This window comes from Poromitra crassiceps (genome assembly GCF_964638095.1).
Source record: "Poromitra crassiceps genome assembly, chromosome: 27".
Lineage (NCBI taxonomy): Eukaryota > Metazoa > Chordata > Actinopteri > Beryciformes > Melamphaidae > Poromitra > Poromitra crassiceps.
Genome location: NC_139650.1, coordinates 19,444,340 through 19,466,099, shown reverse-complemented (window position 1 = coordinate 19,466,099; position 21,760 = coordinate 19,444,340). Strand labels below are relative to the sequence as shown.

At 43.6% G+C, this 21,760-nt stretch overlaps 1 protein-coding gene across 1 annotated transcript in view; it reads left to right on the top strand.

Annotated features, from left to right (window-relative positions):
• Window positions 1–21,760, top strand: part of LOC310799084 (uncharacterized protein) — a 303,168-nt gene that overhangs the window by 187,895 nt on the left and 93,513 nt on the right. The window contains exons 4-8 of the mRNA XM_083661645.1: window positions 6,658–6,744; window positions 8,174–8,452; window positions 13,419–13,526; window positions 19,136–19,243; window positions 19,825–21,685. Of these exons, the coding sequence (XP_083517771.1) occupies window positions 8,200–8,452; window positions 13,419–13,526; window positions 19,136–19,243; window positions 19,825–21,685 (2,330 nt within the window). The 5' untranslated portion in view covers window positions 6,658–6,744; window positions 8,174–8,199. The remainder of the gene's footprint in view (window positions 1–6,657; window positions 6,745–8,173; window positions 8,453–13,418; window positions 13,527–19,135; window positions 19,244–19,824; window positions 21,686–21,760) is intronic.

Below are 21,760 nucleotides of genomic sequence, written 5' to 3'. Positions count from 1 at the left end.
GCATCTCAGGTGATGTTGCAGAGTAACGCAAAAGTAATGTAACTAGTAGTTTAAATAATTACTTTCTCCAGGGAGTAATTAAGTAAAGTAAGCAATTACTTTTTTTAGAGTAATGTGTAATGTATAACTTTTTTGAGTAAAGCCCCCCACACTGTCCATTAGTTACTCTTTTTCTGTAGCCTAATGTAAAGTGGTGCATCATTTAAAGTGAAACATCATACAGAGTAGTTCATGAGTACTGAATCATTACTTATACCCAACAAATACATTCAATGGTTGTTTCAGGTGAGAATCCACTGCCCAAAGTTGTTAGTCAGGTTCTCAACTGAGCTAACAAGACTGTGGAATCAGGTCAGTCGGTAGAGCTGATGCTATCAGACAGAGGCTGAGAGAGAGACAGAGAGAGAGAGATAGAGAGACACACACACACACACACACACACACACACACACACACACACACATGAGGGGTCTTTGTTTAGAAACAACTGGATATGAGCTGTTTTTTCTGTCAGTGGGCTGTGGGGGGGGGGGCGGTAGCATGTATCGATAACAGGAAATGTGATAGGAAACAGCTTTAGCGAATTTGTAACCAAACTCCATTCAAAAACATGCCGTTTTAACAGTTTTAATTCCTGACATTGTGCCAAAAATGAGGCAGTCAAAATAGTGGTCGCACCGTCGTCAATCACTGTGGGTGATTTATTTTACAAGTGGCATTCAAGTCATATCTGACTAGTTTTAAATGTATTTCTCGCCACAAAAGTTAGGCTAGGCCTATATGTCTCGATATAGGCTATCAGTCAGTCAGCTCCTATCCTCTCCGCAGTGTGGACGCACAGTCACACAACACTGCCTGCCTCAAATGGCTGCCTCACACAATAGAATTGGCTGCATCCAACTCGAGAAAACTTCTCAGAAGAGACTAACGTTAGCGACAAATCTGGAGACTTCAAAAACATGCCGTTTTAACGGAGTCCATTCCGACACGAGGGGTGACAATGTGCCAAAAATGAACGCTTCCGCCTTTGTTAGGCTACATAAAGCCGCCCAGTCAAAATAGTGGTCGGAACGTCGTCAATCACTGTGGGTGATTTATTTTACAAGTGGTATTCAAGTCATATCTGACTAGTTTTCAATGTATTTCTCCCCACAAAAGTTAGGCTTTTTCTGACATGGGAGCAAGCAAGCAAGCAGCAGTAAGCATCCCTCCTGATGCACTGGACCTGGCTGCCTGCATAGCTGAAGCGCGTTGGGATCCCTCTGCCAAACAATTCAAGCCGTTTTTGCAGCACTTGAGGAAAGCGTGAGTTTGCTCATTAATAAACTACCACCACCCGCCCACATAACAGCTAGCCTACATGAACAGGATCATGAGCTGCCAGAGTTAAACAACAGCTCCTTTTGCGCTAATCCGGATCTTACACCGGCGAGCGAGATGAATAAGATACGAACTTGCGGGAGTGCGCGTAGGCCGGCTAATTGTTGTTTAACATGCAGGCCACCCGGCTAGGAGCGGGTTATAATACGGATTCCACTGCATGTTAAGAAGTGGCTAGAGAGAGACAGAGAAAGAGAGAGAGAGAGAGAGACACACACACAGATACTGAGAGAGAGACAGATACAGACAGAGAGAGAGAGAGACACACACACACACACACACACACACGCACGCACACACACACACACACACACACACACACACACACACACACACAGGGGAACCTAAAACCTGAAACAGGTAGAACAGGTACAGTAAGCTGGGCAGGTAGACACTTGAAGGGCCAGTTAGGGAGTGTCTGAGTTGCATTCTGCTCCTGAACCTCAGCCAATATATCTCTAAAGAATGTTGTAAACAAGGAAGCACACACACACACACACACACGTGTCAAATTCAAACAAGACAGCAAGCCTAAATAGCCGAGCCTATACACAGCCTATACACAGTTTCATAATATTTGTATAATTGAATTTGTCCTCATCCAAAGATAGTGTGAACGCCTTCAAATAGTTCAGTTCCTTGTTTATCATAAAGATTGTTTTTGTTTTTACCATGTGCGAAGCACGGGTCATCTGACTAGTATTTCAATGAGAATCAGTCAGTCATGGAAGGGAAAGGATGCTTTCCATTTTCGGGGGCGCTGGATGACTTTCACTCTCGTTTCCCGAAGGGGTGGTGTGTTTCCATACGCCTGACCCCGTCCGCTTGGGACGCTGCCTTCATTTCGACGAGCACACACTGACTCACACACACACACCACTGCTGTGGGAGGAGACCTTTGGGGGGACGGCATTGCACACAGGGCCCAGGACTCACCGCTCTCCAGTTTTGTGTTTGCGTCCAGCAGATAGCTGTGCGCTATCAGCACCGCTGACCAAAAGCCATTGTTTAAGCTTGTGTTATGCTCGCCATGCCGTGCCAGGCGCGGGGGAGGAGCGAGGGCCATGAGCGTCAAATTACGTCAATGTGTTGGGCGCACCCCCCGCAGCCGCCCACCGCATACCTGAAGATTTTTTTCACAGCGCGACATCCACACAGCTTCTTCTCTCCAAACAGGCCCGGCGTTGGGGGTGGGGCAGACCGGGCCAGGCCCCCCCATTCCCCAAACAGGCCCCCCCATTCTCCAAACAACATTTACTTTACTCAAGCAAGGATCTAACCATTCGACACTGAAACGGATATTGATGTGATGGGATTCCACTCTCATAACGTGTGTCATAATGTGTGTATCATTTAGGGTGTCAAGTCATAGTCCATTTTTTATTTGTCTTTATTGAATGTTCAAAACTGCATGTTTAACTAAGAATAGGCTAATGATTATTTCCATCCACCACTTATTTAATTTGGTTACTTTCCTGTCAAAAGTTTGTAAGGAACAAAGCATGCTCGGAGAAATATGCAAATGTGTTTGTCCAATGCTCCAATGGCATTGCTCCCTCTCAGAACTTGCTTGGATGTCCTAGTAGTAAAACACATAAATTAATAGCAGATGACGTCAGGGTTTAGCAAACCCAGATTGCAATTCTGAGTGAGCGAGCTAGTAATTTAAAATATTATATATAATATATTAAGGATATTCCCATCTCCACCTTCCTTTCAGCTCTGGCTCATGGACATGGTCTCAGTTAGATGTATGGAGAGAGACTCAGCTAGGCTCCTGAGGACCAACTCAATGAAGAAATGTTCAACTATTATGGAACCCGTTCCTGGCTTACTTTGACAAGGTTAAAAGCGACAAGTAACTTGCCCAGCTGTTCTCTAATGGACCACTTGCATGGTATACCATGTGCAACACCTTGTATAAGTACATAACATAAACACCTTATGTGGCTGGTAGAGCAGCACCACATTTTAGTGTTGGAATGTTGATAATATATGAATGTTTTTTTTCTTCTTCCTGTGTCTGACCTTGTTTTAGTTCTTATGAATGAAAAATTTAAAAATTAAATATATTGGACGAAAACCCCATTCTTTGGGGTTGGGTAGCTTGGCCCCCCAAAACTAATTAAATGCGCCCTCTGTAATTTGGGTCTGGTGCCGGGCCTGTCTCCAAACATGGATGCTTTCGAGCCACTGAGCCCTGAACACTGAGTTGTGTTTTCACCACATTTCTTGACCCATGTGGTAGGCTATAAACTTTGATTTGCAACTGTTCGTTTTTAGTCATTTCATCAAGTAAATGTGTTGTGTTGTGTTGTGTCCCGCCAGCTGGGCGAGTTAAGTTTTAACCCTCATTTCATTCACTTTAAATGTTGCATGCGTCATTCCCTCCCTGCCCCTGTATGTCGTGCGTAAAAGGAGAGGAAGGAAAGTTGGAGGTTTTTTACTCTGGGTGGCCAACTTACCTGTCAGTGTTGGGCAGTTACTTTCAAAATGTAATATACTACATATTACTAGTTACTTTTATTTAAAAGTAATAAGTTACTTTACAATATCCGTAGAGTAACTCGTTACTTGTTGTACAACTTTTGCATTACTTTTACCAAAACAACAGCATGAACCATCCCGAAAAATTATGTCAACCGCCTTGAAGTCAGTGTAAACAAATGCTATTCTTTTCCTTTGTTATTGCCATCTATATAGTCGTTATTTGCATAAACACACATTTTGATTAGGAAATCATTGTATATTTTTTAAATATGTGCTTTGATTTAATAAAATGTAACATCACTCCATCTGTGGCTGTACCCCATCGAGCCACAACCCAGGGATGCCTGCGCCCGCAGTTGCCACACGGTCTGGGGCTGAATTTGCTCTTGTTGAATTTTGGAATCGTTGCATCGCTAATTTTAATCTTGTCATATTCGTCTACTAACTAGACCAGTGCTTCTCAACCTTTTCGCTTGTGAAGCTTTAAAAAGTCTTGATGCCTACTGTGGTGACCCCCGTTACAGGAGCACATAGCTCCTGTAATATTGCCTCCTGTAACAGAAAGAGTAGAGAAATAAGGATATAGGCCTAACTTTTTCAGCTTGTTTCAATGAAAGCTGTTTAGTATTTTTGCGTACTTTTAGAATAGAAGAAGAGTTATTGAATATTGGTCTGTCATGCAACATAGACAAACTATGATAAGGTATTTCCCAACATTTGATAAAAAAAATTGCCGTGGAATGTATCCAAAATGCCCCCAAAACGTACTGCATTCCAGCGGGGGGGGGGAAGGAGTGAATTTCCTACCTGCTCTGGAGCATAAGAACAAGATTGTGGAAGAGACTGGCTTGACCTAACCCCAAACCTAAGCCCTAACCATTCACCAGAGGGGCTATTGCCCCAACCTCGTCAACCTCATACCTAGTTTTGCTGCCGCCACGTGGCTGCAGTGCTATTGGAAAATCGTTTCCAACAATCCAACTTGCCATTTTCAGCATGTAGCAACGAGCTAGTGTGTAGGTTTCTGTTGTTAGCTTGCTAGCTCATTAGCGTTGTTGTTTTCACTATAAAAATAAAATAAAAAAATAAAAACGATTTCAGACGGAAGCCCGTCTTTATTGTCACACGAACACACTATGCATGCGGCCACAACACACACTCATGCTGACGGTGGCTGGTGAAATATGCCCTCTGCATTTGACCCATCCAGGCTTGTCCTTTCCTCCGGGGGGCAGGCCAGGAGCAGTGGTCGCTTTTTCTCTCCAGCGCCCGGGGACCATCATTGGACCAACTTCAGATGTTGTCGTCACTAGTCGGATGACGATCTTCTGCATGTTTTAGTAGGGGGGTATGTACGGAGGAACCCCCTGGGGGGTAGGGCGAGAACATGCAAACTCCACACAGAAAGGCCCTTTCGACGAGATAGCCCACCTGGGGAGTAGGCACTGAAGATATGGGGGGTCACAACTGCAGCGCCCACAGCGTCCCAGGCGAGAATCGAACTCAGGACCTTCTAGCTGTGAGGCGACAGCGCTACCGACTGCGCCACCGTACCCCTATTTACAGCGACACATAAGGAGGAGGGAGCGTAAGCCGCTCAGATTGACATGGTCAGAGGCAATGACAGAGCTTGTAATAAGCCGGGAGCGGGCATCTGGCAGCGACTGAAACAGTCGCTCCAATGGGAGAGCAGAGTAGAGCATTGGAGGGCTCATCCCAGTAGCCTGTTTCCATGCAGCCAGACTCCTCTCACGGAAGGGAGATGAGTCTGGCCAGCGAGACTACCTCGTGCCTAACCATACAACATTTACTGCCAACCTCGTCTGCCAACCACGTCAACCCCGACCTCGTTGAAAAGTAAGAGAGTTACCTGGGGCGCGAAAAAAGTTCCTGAGCAAATGTTCTACTGTTTGAGGACTTGACTGTGAGAATGTGTTGTGCTGGAGCAGCCAGAGAGTTCTACTGTTTGAGGACTTGGCTGTGAGAATGTGTTGTCCTGGAGCAGCCAGATAGTTCTACTGTTTGAGGACTTGGCAGTGAGAATGTGTTGTGCTGGAGCAGCCAGAGAGTGCTACTGTCTGAGGACTTGACTGTGAGAATGTGATGTGCTGGAGCAGCCAGAGAGTTCTACTGTCTGATGACTTGACTGTGAGAATGTGTTGTGCTGGAGCAGCGAGAGAGTTCTACTGTTTGAGGACTTGGCTGTTGAGAATGTGTTGTCCTGGAGCAGCCAGAGAGTTCTACTGTTTGAGGACTTGACTGTGAGAATGTGTTGTGCTGGAGCAGCCAGAGAGTTCTACTGTTTGAGGACTTGGCAATGAGAATGTGTTGTGCTGGAGCAGCCAGAGAGATCTACTGTTTGAGGACTTGACTGTGAGAATGTGTTGTGCTGGAGCAGCCAGAGAGTTCTACTGTTTGAGGACTTGGCGGTGAGAATGTGTTGTGCTGGAGCAGCCAGAGAGTTCTACTGTTTGAGGACTTGGCGGTGAGAATGTGTTGTGCTGGAGCAGCCAGAGAGCTCTACTGTCTGAGGACTTCTGAGGCAGCCACACCCTGTTGGCTTTTGCTGCTTTCTCCATTTACCAATTTACCAAGTAAAGAAAGCAAAAAGATATTTAACAGTTCACATAAATAAATGAAGTGAAAACTGGGAACGGCCTCTGTTCTGACCATGGGAAACATAGATCTAGTATTGAGTGTTTGTAACAAAGTAGTCCTGTAGATATGGCATCAAAACGCATTTACTAATTGCATTATTAACAAGTCCTTTGTATTTTTTTCCACTAGGCTTTCACACTGAAAATGAGCAGCGCTGACTACGGCTCCCTAGATTGTCCAATATTGGTGGCTGACCATTCCTGAACACCTTCAGAGGTATGTGAGCTAAAATGAAAATGTGCAGCGCTGTCAGCCTTTAATTCCTGGTGCAGGTGATGCCAGGGAACATCAGATGAGTAGTTGAAGGAGAGTCACCACACACAGGTAGGCTGAAGTTCTTCACTTTAATTCATATTTTAAAACAAGTACAAAAAAAGACATGCAACCAACACGTTTCGCCTGCTGGCTTCTTCAGGTTCGCTCTAAACACTAGTATGGCCCACGTGTCTTTAAATTAGGCCATCAGTGTGGCTTGTCCAATCAGCAGCATTTTTTATGAAGTCATTAAGGATAAAATCAACATAACAATATACTACAAAATAGGTACAAGTTACATTCATGGTGGATACAAAATAACACCCTCACAGGTAAATAGGAACTAGAACAATGATGCTGCTTTACATGAAACACCTATCCCTACTAAAGGAGGGGGAGGGAGGGTAGTGAGAGGGGAGGAGGGAGTGTCAGCTGCCTTCTTCACCCTAATCAGGTGCAATTATCTTTAAGCAGAAGATATCAATTAGGTCAGAGTCATAAAAAGGTGAACTGTCATCATTAAGAATACAAATTACATATTACAACAAAGAGGAACTTGCATGTATTTTTTGTACTTGTTTTAAAATGAATTAAAGTGAAGAAATTCAGCCTATACCTGACTCTCCTTCAACTTCTATCTCTCTCTCTCTCTCTCTCTCTCTCTCTCTCTCTCTCTCTCTCTCTCTCTCTCTCTCTCTCTATATATATATATATATATATATATATATATATATATATATATATATATATATATATATATATGTTAAGGGACTCCCTCCTCACACAGCTATCTGCTAGGAGACTCCCTCCTCACACATCTATCTGTTAGGGGACTCCCTCCTCACACATCTACATCTGGCGGCGGCTGTAGCTCATGAGGTAGAGCGGGTCGTCCACTAATCGCTTTAGATAAAAAAGGTCGGTGGTTCGATTCCCGGCTCCTCCAGTCTGCATGTCGAAGTGTCCTTGGGCAAGACACTGAACCCCAAATTGCTCCCGTTGGTGTGCCAGCACCCCCCGTGGTAGCCTAAACCTACCGCCATCAGTGTGTGAATGGGTGAATGTACCTACTGACTGTAAAGCGCTTTGGATAAAAGCACTATATAAATGCAGGCCATTTACCATTTACCATATATATATATTAGCATATCATTGTTTCCTGTGTGACAGGATAAGTGATTTGTGTAAGTTTAACAACGTCAACGTCTAGTCTCTTATGCAAATCTGTCACGTTTATCATGTCCTTGATGAGATCACGTGACCTGAGTCTTCAGTTTTGAGTGATCATGAGCCAAAAAGCCACCAGGACACCCCATGAGCTGAGATGCATTTTTAATGATCACAGTGAAGAAATTACATAATTGAGTTGAAAATAACCTCTGATTTGCAGGGAGCCATAAGGATCATCCTTGAAGGATGGCAGCCAACAAGCTGCGAAAAGTTTTGGACGATTTGAACGATGACGAGTTCAAGACATTCAAGTGGCTGCTGCAGCAGCCGGACTTCCTGGAAGGCTTCGCAGTCATCCCAAGGAGCCAACTCTGTAATGCAGACAGGCTGGACACAGTTGATAAGGTGGTCCAGACCTACTATGAAAACTCTCTGAAGGTGACCAAGAGAGTTTTGAGGGAGATGAAGAAGAATGATCTAGTGCAGAGATTGCCAGAAGGTAAGTCATAGGAAGAGAAAAGTGCGGACAGGTGACAAACCTAGACCGTTTGGTCACATGTGTAAATTAAGTATACTATATTATAGGAACAATAGCATGAACTGTTAGCCTATCTTGCTTGCAGATAGATGTGTGAGGAGGGAGTCCCCTAACAGATAGATTTGTGAGGAGGGAGTCCCCTAACAGATAGATGTGTGGGGAGGGAGTCGCCTAACAGATAGATGTGTGAGATGGGAGTCCCCTAACAGATAGATGTGTGAGGAGGGAGTCCCCTAACAGATATAAGTGTGAGGAGGGAGTCCCCTAACAGATAGATGTGTGAGGAGGGAGTCCCCTAACATATGTATGTGTGAGGAGGGAGTCCCCTAGCAGATAGATGTGTGAGGAGGGAGTCCCTTAACAGATAGATGTGTGAGGAGGGAGTCCCCTAACAGATAGATGTGTGAGGAGGGAGTCCCCTAACAGATAGATGTGTGAGGAGGGAGTCCCCTAACAGATAGATGTGTGAGGAGGGAGTGCCCTAACAGATAGATGTGTGAGGAGGGAGTCCCCTAACATATATATGTGCGAGGAGGGTGTCCCCTAACAGATACTGTAGATGTGTGAGGAGGGAGTCCCCTAACAGATACATGTGTGAGGAGGGAGTCCCCTAACATAATAGATGTTTGAGGAGGGAGTCCACTAACAGAGAGATGTGTGAGGAGGGAGTCCCCTAACAGATAGATACGTGTGAGGAGGGAGTCCCCTAACATAATATATGTGCGAGGAGGGAGTCCCCTAACATATTCTGTAGATGGGTGAGGAGGGAGTCCCCTAACATATATATGTGCGAGGAGGGAGTCCCCTAACAGATACTGTAGATGGGTGAGGAGGGAGTCCCCTAACAGATAGATGTGTGAGGAGGGAGTCCCCTAACAGATAGATGTATGAGGAGGGAGTCCCCTAACAGATAGATGTGTGAGGAGGGAGTCCCCTGACAGACAGATGTGTGAGGAGGGAGTCCCCTAACATATAGATGTGTGAGGAGGGAGTCCCCTAACATATAGATGTTTGAGGAGGGAGTCCCCTAACATATAGGTGTGTGAGGAGGGAGTCCCCTAACACATAGATGTGTGAGGAGGGAGTACCCTAACATATAGATGTGTGAGGAGGGAGTCCCCTAACAGATAGAAGTGTGAGGAGGGAGTCCCCTAACAGATAGATGTGTGAGGAGGGAGTCCCCTAGCAGATAGATGTGTGAGGAGGGAGTCCCTTAACAGATAGATGTGTGAGGAGGGAGTCCCCTAACAGATACATATGTGAGGAGGGAGTCCCCTAACAGATAGATGTGTGAGGACGGAGTCCCCTAACAAACCTAATTTTTCCCGAATTTGACATATTTTTTATAGTGTCCCCCATAATAAACTTTTTTGTGTTTTTTGTGATATTTCACATTTAAAAACAAAAGAAGAGTACCTCAATTTTGTATTGTTGTACTTTAAGATATTTTGATGAGAAGCATGTTTTATGGGGTATATTGCATCGGGTGAAATACACCCGACGTTAGTGATGGTGTGACTTTAAATCACGTTAGTGTTCTAGGGTTAAAGGTGGCAAGTGTGGGGCTTTCCCTTATGGAGACTGGCAGGCTGTTCCACGTTTGGCTGCCTTTAACTGAGAGGACATTCTGACCAAACGTGGTCAGTCTGCCCTGGACCTTACAGTCACCTCTAGTGTCAGACCTGGTGCCAAGTCCACTAGTTCTGTTTCTGTGGATGAATTCATTGGGATCATGTCTATGTTCCCCGGGTTCTATGTTCCCCGGGTTCTATATTCCCCGTTTTTCACTAACCTCTCCCAGCCCCCACGCCAAACCTAACCTCCCCCCATGCCTAAACCTAACCTCCCCCAGACCCTAACCCAAAACCTAACCTCTCCCACCCCCACGCCTAAACCTAAGCTCGGCATTGCGGGTGGTCGGCATAACGGGTGGACACCATTTGGGAAAAGCGGGGAACATAGGACCCGGGGAACATAGGACCCGGGGAACATAGGGATGACCCCAATTCATTTATAGGCGGGGAGCTAGTCCATGAAGGTATTTGTAGAAAAAACAAGCACTTTTTAAGACTTTGACATTTTCAAAGCTCAAAAAGCGGTGTTGTTCCAGAATGTTACAGTGGTGGTATGACAATGGTTTTCTAGCAAATACCTTGATGGCTCTATGGTAAAGTTGTTCAATGGGTTTTATGACAGTTGCACCTGCGAACGACCAGTTTGTGAAACAGTATTCAATGTGGGAGAATATCATGCAGTGAAGATACGTTTTTGCTGCATCAGTGGTTAAGAAAGGTCGAATTTGTCTAAAATGAACTATTAACTACTAGATAGAGGTGTGAGGAGGGAGTCCCCTAACAGATAGATGTGTGAGGACAGAGTCCCCTAACAGCAGATATATGTGTCAGGAAGGAGTCCCCTAACAGCAGATAGATGTGTGAGGAGGGAGTCCCCCAACCGTAAACATCATGACAGCAGGTCATTGGTTCAGGTTTAATTCAATGGGAACACATACATGGGTCTGCACAGAGGAACACAGTTTGTGTCACTTAAGGCTGTTACACACCAAGAGTGACGCAAATAAACATTAGGAAAATTCAGAATCATTCACAGGCGGAAACAAGATGCAATTCTGTGGTTAAATAGATTCTAAACAAACCAGTGTGAGTCCCAGAGAGACGACTGTCCCAGAGCAGAGGCTAGGTGTTTGTCTGAGGTCAAAGGTCAGAGCAGAAGCTAATGTGTCTGATGTCAAATATCAGAAGTCAGAACTGAAATAAGTCCAGTTTGAACACAGAGCCAGCTGTGAGCATTTGGTAATCTGAGGGCATTTGGCAATCTGAGTGCTGGTGTTATGCCGAACTCTGCATCCCCCACCTTGTGGGAGCACATTGTAATGATTTCTATGGCAACGTACTGTTTAAAATATATAATCTTCTGTGTGGGGGCTCATCAATGATGAGAAACAATCTGACATTGATAGTTTATGAAGTTATTTCACCATATTTTGTGCTGTTTTGACTTACTAAATCAGGATAGCATAGAGCTGGAGTGTGATGGTCTCCCCATGGTCCTTGAGGCCGACTTTGGCGCTCAAAATCCGTGCAGAGGTGACCTCCAGTCCTGGGGGTCTGTCTTGGCTCATGGAGGCCAACTTGGTGCTTAAAATCCAAGTAGAGGTGACCTCCAGGCCTGGGTCTCGCCTGGCTCATGGAGGCCGACTTTGGTGCTTAAAATCAGGGTAGAGGTGACCTCCAGTCCTGGGGTTCTGTCTTGGCTCATGGAGGCCAACTTGGTGCTTAAAATCAGGGTAGATGTGACCTTAAGGCCTCAGGAAGCCTCATGGAAGCTGAATTTGATGCTTTAAAAGAGGGTGATACAAATCTTGGCGGTTTGTACCTGCTGAGATTTGCATCCCGCTGTTTCAGGACAAAATATGGTGGGGATGCAAATCTCACCAGGGATGCAGAATTCATCATTAGGTTCAAAGTACGGTGTAAGACCGAGCGGCACCGATCACCCGCTCAGTCGCGCTCCAGTTTCAATCACAACATGTTCGAACCAGAATGCATCGGTCCGTGGCCATGTGCAGGCCCACTATTTTCTTGCCAGCTGCTGCGAGACGAGAAGGAAGAGAAACGAACATGCAGCCGACTCTGCTGAGCTCGTTATTTGTAGTGAGGAATGCCCATTGCCCAGGGGTTTAAACGCAAATTAAAACACCCTGGCCTTTTTATCTCTTTTATTATTTTGAGCGGAGCGGAACGGAGAGTGCGGTGAGTGCTGGAGCGGGTGGAAACGGCCGCTCCGGGAGTGAGGAGCGGTAATTATCTAGTCATCACTCCAACATGCTATTGTGGCCTACACATTATTTTGTCTTTGTTTATCTATGTAGATTTGTTCATGTTGCAGGCAAAAACTCTGCCTTGATCTGTGTTACGACCCAGCCTATGGGTCACCAGGCGCAACATGAAAACATGGATCCCCTCCTTCCCAGCTAAAGCCCAAAAAAAGGTGATTTATTGTCACACTTTGGGAAAATACGTCAGGGAGGGCACAGAGATCAAAACAATAAACATAACAAATAAAATACTAAATAATTAATAATCTTACCTTCCCAAAAATAAATGAAATACAGGAATCTTACCTGCCTGCCATAAGAAAAACCAGGAGAAAAACGTAAAACAAAAAGAGGCCACCCACCCCTACACTCCCAGGGCATGACAGTCAAAAGTATATAAAGTCCATTTCAACAACAAATGAGCACTAAGCTCAGAGCTACAGCGAAGCAAGTTAACCCATCACTAAACAAAGCTGATGTTGGCTGGTTGGAAGCTGTCAAGAAGGAAGACAATGGCAGCCGGTTCTCAGCAAGCTTTTATAGTCCAGGTGCCGAGTTCCCAGCCAATCACCAGCCAGCATACACCTAGGCCCCAACCAATCAAAGCAACCCACAAGCAATCAGCATTCAGCCAAGCTGGAACACATCAGTCTCTCATCACCAGTCATCTACAAATCATACAGGACGAAAGACAATACAAATGTACAGGAAGAAAGACAATACAGATGATCACAGTACTGGGATAAATACATAGGCCTATATGACCCCAGGGTCATAACAATCTGAAAAAATGTCTTGCAATTTCACTCAGTGAAATGTTGACGTCAATATTCATTAATTGATTATAGGTTTGAAAAATATGATTTGATGTGTGAATTAATGGCACAAATGAATCACTCTTGGTGTGTAAAGGACCTTTATTCATGTGAGAGACTCAGATGAAAACTAAACATGATGAATGTTCACTTCTTTCAGTCCTTCAGTATACATCTAAAGAGTTGTGGGATGAATAGGAGCTATTGGCTGGTGTTAAATTCAAGCCCTTTTAAAGGTTCTCTCACTATCTGTCTCTGTCTCTCTCTCTCTCAGTGGATGTCAGTGATGTCAGGGAGCCTTCAGAGCACAAAGGATCTTCCTCCAGTCAGCCACAGTCTGCTCCGCATCTGCAGCCTCCAACTGACAACAGTCAGACTGAAGGTAAAGCTATTCTCTGGCTCCCCCTTGCTGCCATGTTGGTCTTCTTACTGACAATTGTGTGTGGCTGTTAAAATTATGAACAATTTAGTTCATACAGTATGTTTCTTTTACTTGATGTCACAGCTCCTGAAAGCCTTAAAGAACAATAGAGACACTGCCGAGCACGTCATCATTCAGAAACCATGCCCAAAACCATGCCCATGCCCAAAACGGAGGCAAACAACCCCCCCCCCCCAACCTTCCTCAGCGTTGTGCTGTGTCAGGCAAAAAAGACGGCTAAATACAATCAATTATTAAATAAAACATTTTACAACACAATATGCCTTACCAGTAGAAGCAAGGATTTGATTGTAAAGAAGCAATAATACATTTACAATAATCACAAGTACAAGAAAAAGTTGTATAAACAATTATACCATTATAGCGTACAAGACAGAAGTACTTCAAAATAAGGCTCTGTGTAAAGAACCTCAATATACCACAACATAGAATAGGCTCTAGTGCCAACCAGAGCTGGAAGCACAATTACTGTAAGAGAGGTTGGTCAACCTTGTAGTAAAACAGATAGAAAATGGTCCTATCGTTCCCAGTACAATAGATAGGATCAACTAGAATGACCGCAACGCAGACTTATGCCTCCGCCATTAGTTCATTCTTGAGTCCAAATCGCAATTTGAGGCAAATTGGAAGAAATTCCATCAAGGCGCTCCTGAGATGTTGCGTTACAGAGCTTGGAAATTGGGTGTGTGAGGTCACAGTGACCTTGACCTTTGATAACCAAAATGGAATCAGTTCATCCTTGCGTCCAAGTCGATGTTTGAGCCAAATCAGAAGAAATTCTATCAAGTCATTCTTGACATATTGCATTAACCAACTTGGGAATGGCGTTCGTGAGGTCACAGTGACCTTGAAGTTTGACCACCAAAATGTAATCAGTTCATCCTTGAGGCCAAGTTAATGTTTGAGGCAAATTTGATGAAATTCCGTCAAGGCATTCCTGAGATATGGCGTTAACAAGCTTGAAAATAGCGTTGGAGAGGTCTCATTGATCTTGACCTTTGATCACCAAAATGTAATCCTTTCATCCTTGCGCCCAAGTCGATGTTTGAGCCAAATTGGCAGAAATTCCATCAAGCCGTTCTTGAGATATCGCTTTAACAAACTTGGGAATGGCATTTGTGAGATCACAGAGTCTAAGGCGATGTCTGAAACAAGTTTAATTAAATACCGTCAAGGCATTCCTGAGATATCGCGTTAACAAGCTTGAAAATGGCGTTCGATAGGTCACAGTGACCTTGACCTTTGACCTTTGATGACCAAAATCTAATCAGATCATCCTTGAGTCTAAGGCGATGTTTGAGGCAAATTTGATGAAATTCCGTCAAGGCGTTCCTCAGATATTGCGTTAACGAACATCGTACGGACGTACGTACGGACGTACGTAGGGACAACCCGGATCCATAATGCCTCCGGCCTGGCTATCGCCGGCGAAGGCATAAAAATACATTGGGAATATATCAGTGGAAGGAGTAGAACAAGAATAGAAAATATATATTTAAAAAAAGGAGTTTTAAAGAAAACAGCTAAGTAGTAGCTCCTCGTTGAGGCCTTTAGGGTGTTCTGTTTGCAGGACGTGAATCCAAAAGGCCTCTCTCTGCAATAAAGCTCTTGTCTCTGTCACTCTTTAAGGGACCAACAGCTTCGATTCCCTGGAACACACATCATGTCAAATGAATTCAAATGTGTGACTTCTCATCTTTGTTTCTAATATTACTTTCATGTTCAGAAATGCAAACGTTTAGTTCCCTCGTGGTTTTGCCTACATAACAGAGGCCACAGGGACATTTCAAAAGGTAAACAACAAACTTAGTTTTGCAGGAAATCCTACTTTTGATAAGGAACTTCTTACCCGAGTGTGGGTGTAAAAAGGACCCACCTCTGATCATAGCATTGCAGTGAATACAATTTGAACAAGGAAAATTCCCATTAGGTGAATTAGATAAAAAAAATGAAGAGGGCGTATGTAACAGTCAGCTCTGACTAATACATCTTAGGTTTCTCGCTCGTTTATGAGCAAACATGAGAGGCTTAACAAATACGTGGCCCACTTGGCTACGTAATATGTGGCAATGTTTTAACCCTTGTACCCCCCTATTTTTTTCCTCTGTTGGACCTGACTAGGTCCAGCAGCTGGATATTGATATTCATACTTATTTTTGATATTCACAATTCATTTTATTTTTTATTGATTCTTGAATTTTAACCCCTCAAATGCCAGTTTACTGTACTTACTGTACAATAAAATCTACAGTAGAAAACAAAAAATATGATTTTTTCCCCCCTTCCCATGAATGCCACCTGGATCTTATATTATAAAGTTACTTTGTAATAGCCTAACGTTACTGTATAGCCTGGATGACGTTAGATAATGCTACCCAGCCTTCCATTGGCATATGCTGCCTTTAGCTTGTGGTGTGTAAACAGATGAGTTTATCTGGAATCAGTGTGACAAGATCCCTGCTGCTAGCTTGTCTGCCTTTCTGTGTCACAGAGTATCTAGCTTTACAGTATCTTAAAGCAGCTACGAGCAAGATTTTCGATTGTTATTAAACAATAATATAATTATAATATTGATGCATAACATCTTACCTATAATCGTAGCTGAGACCAAAGCCGTGTGAATCGGAGATTGCTGTCTTGATGATTATAGAGTCTGTGTCTGTCTACCGGGGGGTTGGATAAACCCGGAATTGAAACAAAACGGTTTACGGCAGCTGCCTGCCTTCAACCGTTTCGCTCTGCCTAGCAACAGACCATAAACACGGAGAACGCCATGCAGGGGCTTGCTACTCTCGCGAACATCTCTCGTTATATTCTAACAGTTTGTTTGGAAGTAATTTTGTTATTTTGTGGTTATGACCGAAGTTGCTGCCGCAAACCGTTTCATTTCACTTCCTGATCTGCCCCGGCCGCAGACAGACTAATCGTCAAGACAACACTGGCCGATTCACTCGGGGCTCAAGCATTAGTCGGCGTTGGTCTATTCTACTATTAGAGGTAAGATGTGATGCATCAATATTAAATTTAGACTGTTTAATAAGAATCGAAAATCTTGCTCGTAGCTGCTTTAACAGACTGCATTACATGCTACACCATGCAAATATATTGAGATATAATTCAAATAATGGTTCCTTTTCCATACCATGGTGGGCTGGACTGTACAGTATTGCTGTGAAAAAGTTACATTTGATTGTGTCAAGTGTTACACGTTATATTTTTAACTGAGCTTTGCGGAATTACCTCAACACAATTGTGTATCAGCTCTAAATGTCCAATATATACAGCATTAAACAAACGACCAGCAGCATTCAAATGTGCAAAAACTTTATATTTATTGAAATGTGGTGATCTCATGTCACATTACATAACGTTATGCCCAAATGGTCTACTGCCCATAAGCGTCACTTTACATGTTTGGCAGGGAATTATTTTCATTATGTTAAACCAGCATTTATCTTCCATAATGCATTAAATCATAATCACAATGCTATGAAGACATTAGCAGATCACCACAGAGCTGCACAGACCAGTTTATCAGATAATCTCACCGTAAAATGTGTCCAGGTGATCAGCTCTGAACCCCCGGCTTGTATGGTCGCTGCCCGTCCGCTAACATCCGATTTCGATATAGGTGTTATTTTGATCAACTGACCTCATAACGGGGATCTATACTGTTACATGTGTCTACTAACATCATTAAAAGATCATAAAGGTAACGCTGTTTCTGGTAGTTTACTTTTAATCTATGGCTATGTTGCTAGCCTGCCTTGGCAACTGGCTGTGCTGTGGTTGGGATCATCTGGTTTGCTGTGGCTGGTGTCAATCAAGGAAAATCCCGCCCCAAAAGTTAGTCTTTTTTATCGCCTCTTTTACTCGAAATGGGACCATAATTAAGAAAATGGAGCCCTTGAGAGCATGAAAAAAACTTGAAATTGTTTATTCAGACCATAAACCCATTCGGAAATGTTTATTTAAGACACAGTTGAGGCCAATGTACGTGACGTCACTTCCTGACCATGACGTGCGCCCCCTCCGGCCTTTCGAGAAAATTAGATTTCAGGATTGGCTTCATAAATGTACCCATTCTCTCGCCCACTGACCCTAACAGAGGCTAGGTGATTGTCTGAGGTAAAAGGTCAGAGCAGAGTCTAGCCATGTGTCTGATGTCAAATATCAGAAGTCAGAACTGAAATAAGTCCAGTTTGAAATAAGTCCAGAGCCAGCTGTGAGCATTTGGTGATCTGAGGGCATTTGACAAGCTGAGGGCCGGTGTTATGCCAAACTCTGCATCCCCGGCAAGAATTGCATCCCCCACCTTGTGGGAACACATTGTAATGATTTATATGGCAACATACTGTTTAAAATGTATAATCTTCTTTGTGGGTGCTCATCAATGATGAGAAAAAATCTGACATTGATAGTTTATGAAGTTATTTCACCGTATTTTGTGCTGTTTTGACTTACTAGATCAGGGTAGAATAGAGCTCAACAGTCACGTGACTTTTCGTGATGTAATTTGCCACAGAAGTAAGTTCTGCATTAATTTTCTCCATAGACATTTCAATAAATCCTTATATAACGAGTTTTAAGGCTTGGACCAAGCCAACCAGTCTTCCAGAGAATCGTGAGTGAGTATAAAACATTCGGTTTAAGCAAGAACAAAAAAGTAACAATGGGGAAAATCAAATTTTTTCCAGTCGTTATTTTTAGTTCTTGCTTAAACCAAATGTTTTATGGTCACTCATGATTCAGTAAGTCACGGGTTGGCTTGGTTTCAGCCTTAAAACTCGTTATATAAGGATTTATCTAAATGTCTATAGAGAAAATGAATGCGGAACTTACTTCCAGGGCAAATGACGTCACGAAAGATCATGTGACTGTTGAGGTCAACAGAGCTTGATTTGATTTGATTTGATTTATTTATTTAGACGGGACAATGCAAAATTGATGAACACAATAACCATGGAACAGATAAAAACATCTGGAACATCATAAAAGTGTAAAAATCGCCGGATTTAGCGCAAGGCTAGTTTCCATCCGTTGTCCCCGAAACATAAAACACAAAAACAGCTGGAGGGTGAGGGTAATCCTTCATAATCAAGACATTGATTTTCCTCTGGTCAAGTGTGTTGGTTTGACTTGTGTCCTAGATCCTATAGTTATCAATACACAGAGACAAATATAACCAACCTATGTAGCCACCATCTACCATCTACCATCTACCATCTAGTCATCAGTCCGACATGGTATTGGTGCCTACACATTATTTTGTCTCTGTTTATCTATGTAGATTTGTTCATGTTGCAGCCGAAAACAAATATGATTGACGTGTGAATTAATGGCACAAAGGAATCACTCTTGGTGTGTAAGGACCTTTATTCATGCGAGAGACTCAGATGAAAACTAAACATGATGAATGTTCACTTCCCTCAGTCCTTCAGTATAAATGTAAAGAGTTGTTGGATGAATAGGAGTTATTGGCTGGTTGGCTTGTGTTAAATTCAAGCCCTTTCAAAGTTTCTCTCGTTCTCTCTCTGTCTCTCTCTCAGTGGATGTCAGTGATGTCAGGGAGCCTTCAGAGAACAGAGGAGCTTCCTTCAGTCAGTCACAGTCTTCTCCTCATCCGCAGTCTCCCACTGACAACTGTCAGACTGAAGGTAAAGCTATTATCTGGCTTCCCCTGGCTGCCATGTTGGTTTTCTCACTGGCCATTTAGTGTGGCTGTTAAAATCAGGAAGGATTTTGTTAATATGTTGTTTACTTGAGTGATATCACAGCTCCTGGAGCCATATTCACAAACATTGTGAGAATCCTCTCAGTCTTAACTTAGCCTAAAACATCTTAGTTCTAGCTCAGTTCTAGGTCAGCTAGTTCTCAGAGCAACCTTTTCTAATGTGATAGTTCACAATGCAATCAAAACAGGTGGATGGAAACACACCTACAGTCTGCTCTGCGTGATATCACAACCTATGTCTTCCACTAAGGCTGTATGTCAACAGCCTCTTTTCACAATGATGCCAGATGCTTCTTTCTTATTTTAAAAATAAACATTGTATTAATGTTGACAGTGAGAACACAGTTCTTATTTTTAAAGCACCAACTTTTACGGTGAAAAAAGCAGTGAGGTTCAAATTACTTTTTGTCTCAAGCATCTGCTCATTGCTGCTACCTGCAAAACAAACATATATACTTGTAGTTGTGATTCAGTTTTTCATTAATGTTAGTTTATTCTACACAGATCTGCTGGTGAGAACAGAGCCTCCACAACTCATCACATGGTACCAATTAAAGCTCCAACCTAACTTTGAGGACAGTTTTGTGTGTCTACAAGAAGGATGGTTAGAGAAAAAGGATGAACAACCTCTGGATGATATCTACACTAAGCTCTACTTCACAGACGGCAATGTCATACACATCAACTTGCATCATGAGGTCAGACAAATTGAGAGAGCATCAAACAAGCCAGTGGGCACAGAGCAATCAATTGAACCAAGTGACATATTCAAACCTTCTGTAAAGGAAAGATCTATAAGAACAGTGCTGACCAACGGGATTGCAGGAATTGGCAAAACATTCCTTGTGCGCAAGTTCATCCTGGACTGGGCTAAAAGAAAAACCAATCAAGATGTTCATCTCATATTCCCCTTCACCTTCCGCCAGCTGAATTTATGGAAGGGCGAAAGTTTTAGTTTGGCAAAACTAATTCACGAATGTATCAGCGAAACCAAAGTCATCAATGAGGAGGCTCTTAATTACATCTTCAAAGAACTGCAGGAGTCACCAAACACTAGCTATTACAAGAGTAACTTCAAACTCCTGTTTGTGTTGGATGGTCTGGATGAGAGCCGCCTTGATATAGACTTCAAAGCCAATGAAAAGGGCTCTATTGATGTGACAGAGCCAATGACAGTGGATGTGCTGCTGACAGCCCTCATCAACGGGAAACTGCTTCCCGCTGCTCGCCTCTGGATGACCACACGACCTGGAGCAGCCAATCAGATCCCTGGAGACTTTGTTGGCAGAGTCACGGAGGTGAGAGGCTTCACTGACCCACACAAAGAGCAGTACTTCAGGAAGAAATTCAGTGATAAGGAACAGGCCAGCAGAATCATCTCCCACATCAAGACTTCACGAAGCCTTGACATCATGTGCCACATCCCAGTCTTCTGCTGGATCACTGCTATAGTTCTGAAGGAGCTGTTAGCTCTGTCTGGTGACAGAGAAGATCTGCCCAAGACCCTGACTGAGATGTACACAGTGTTCTTGGTGTTTCAGATCCATCAAACGGAAAAGAAGTATGGTGCAGAAAACAGCAATCAGTACATTCAGTCACTTGCAAAACTGGCTTTTCATCAGCTGGAGAAAGGCAACCTGATCTTCTATGAGAAGGACATAGAAAGGTGTGGCATTAACTTACCTGAAGCCTCAGTGTACTCGGGAGTGTTCACACAGATCTTTAAAGAGGAGTATGGGCGGAAGAAGGGGACAGAGAAGATGTTCAGCTTTGTCCATCTGAGCGTTCAGGAATTCCTGGCTGCTCTTCATGTGGTCCTGTCACTCATCAACAGTAAGAAGAATGTGATGCCCATGCCACGACTGACTTTCCAAAATCGGACGATGTTTTTCAGCAAAACATCTGCAAAAAAGGTCCACAGGATTGCTATTGACAAGGCCTTAGAGAGTCCAAATGGACACCTGGACTTGTTCCTCCGATTCCTCCTGGGACTTTCAGTGAAGACCAATCAGGACCACCTACAAAACCTGCTGACACAGACAGGAAGTGGCTCACAGCCCAATCAGGAAACAGTCCAGTACATCAAGGAGAAGATCAGGGAGAATCCCTCTCCAGAGAGAACCATCAATCTGTTCCATTGTCTGAATGAGCTGAATGACCATTCTCTAGTGGAGGAGATCCAACAGCACCTGAGATCAGGAACGCTCTCCACAGACGAACTCTCCCCTGCTCAGTGGTCGGCTCTCGTCTTCATCTTACTGACATCAGAAGATAAGCTGGATGAGTTTGACCTGAAGAAATACTCCGCTTCAGAGGAGGCTCTTCTGAGGCTGCTGCCAGTGGTCAAAGCCTCCAATAAAGCTTTGTAGGTGACAATAACACTGGATATATTAACTGTATTAAAATGTGATCATAGTGATGTGAATGTTCACAATCACAA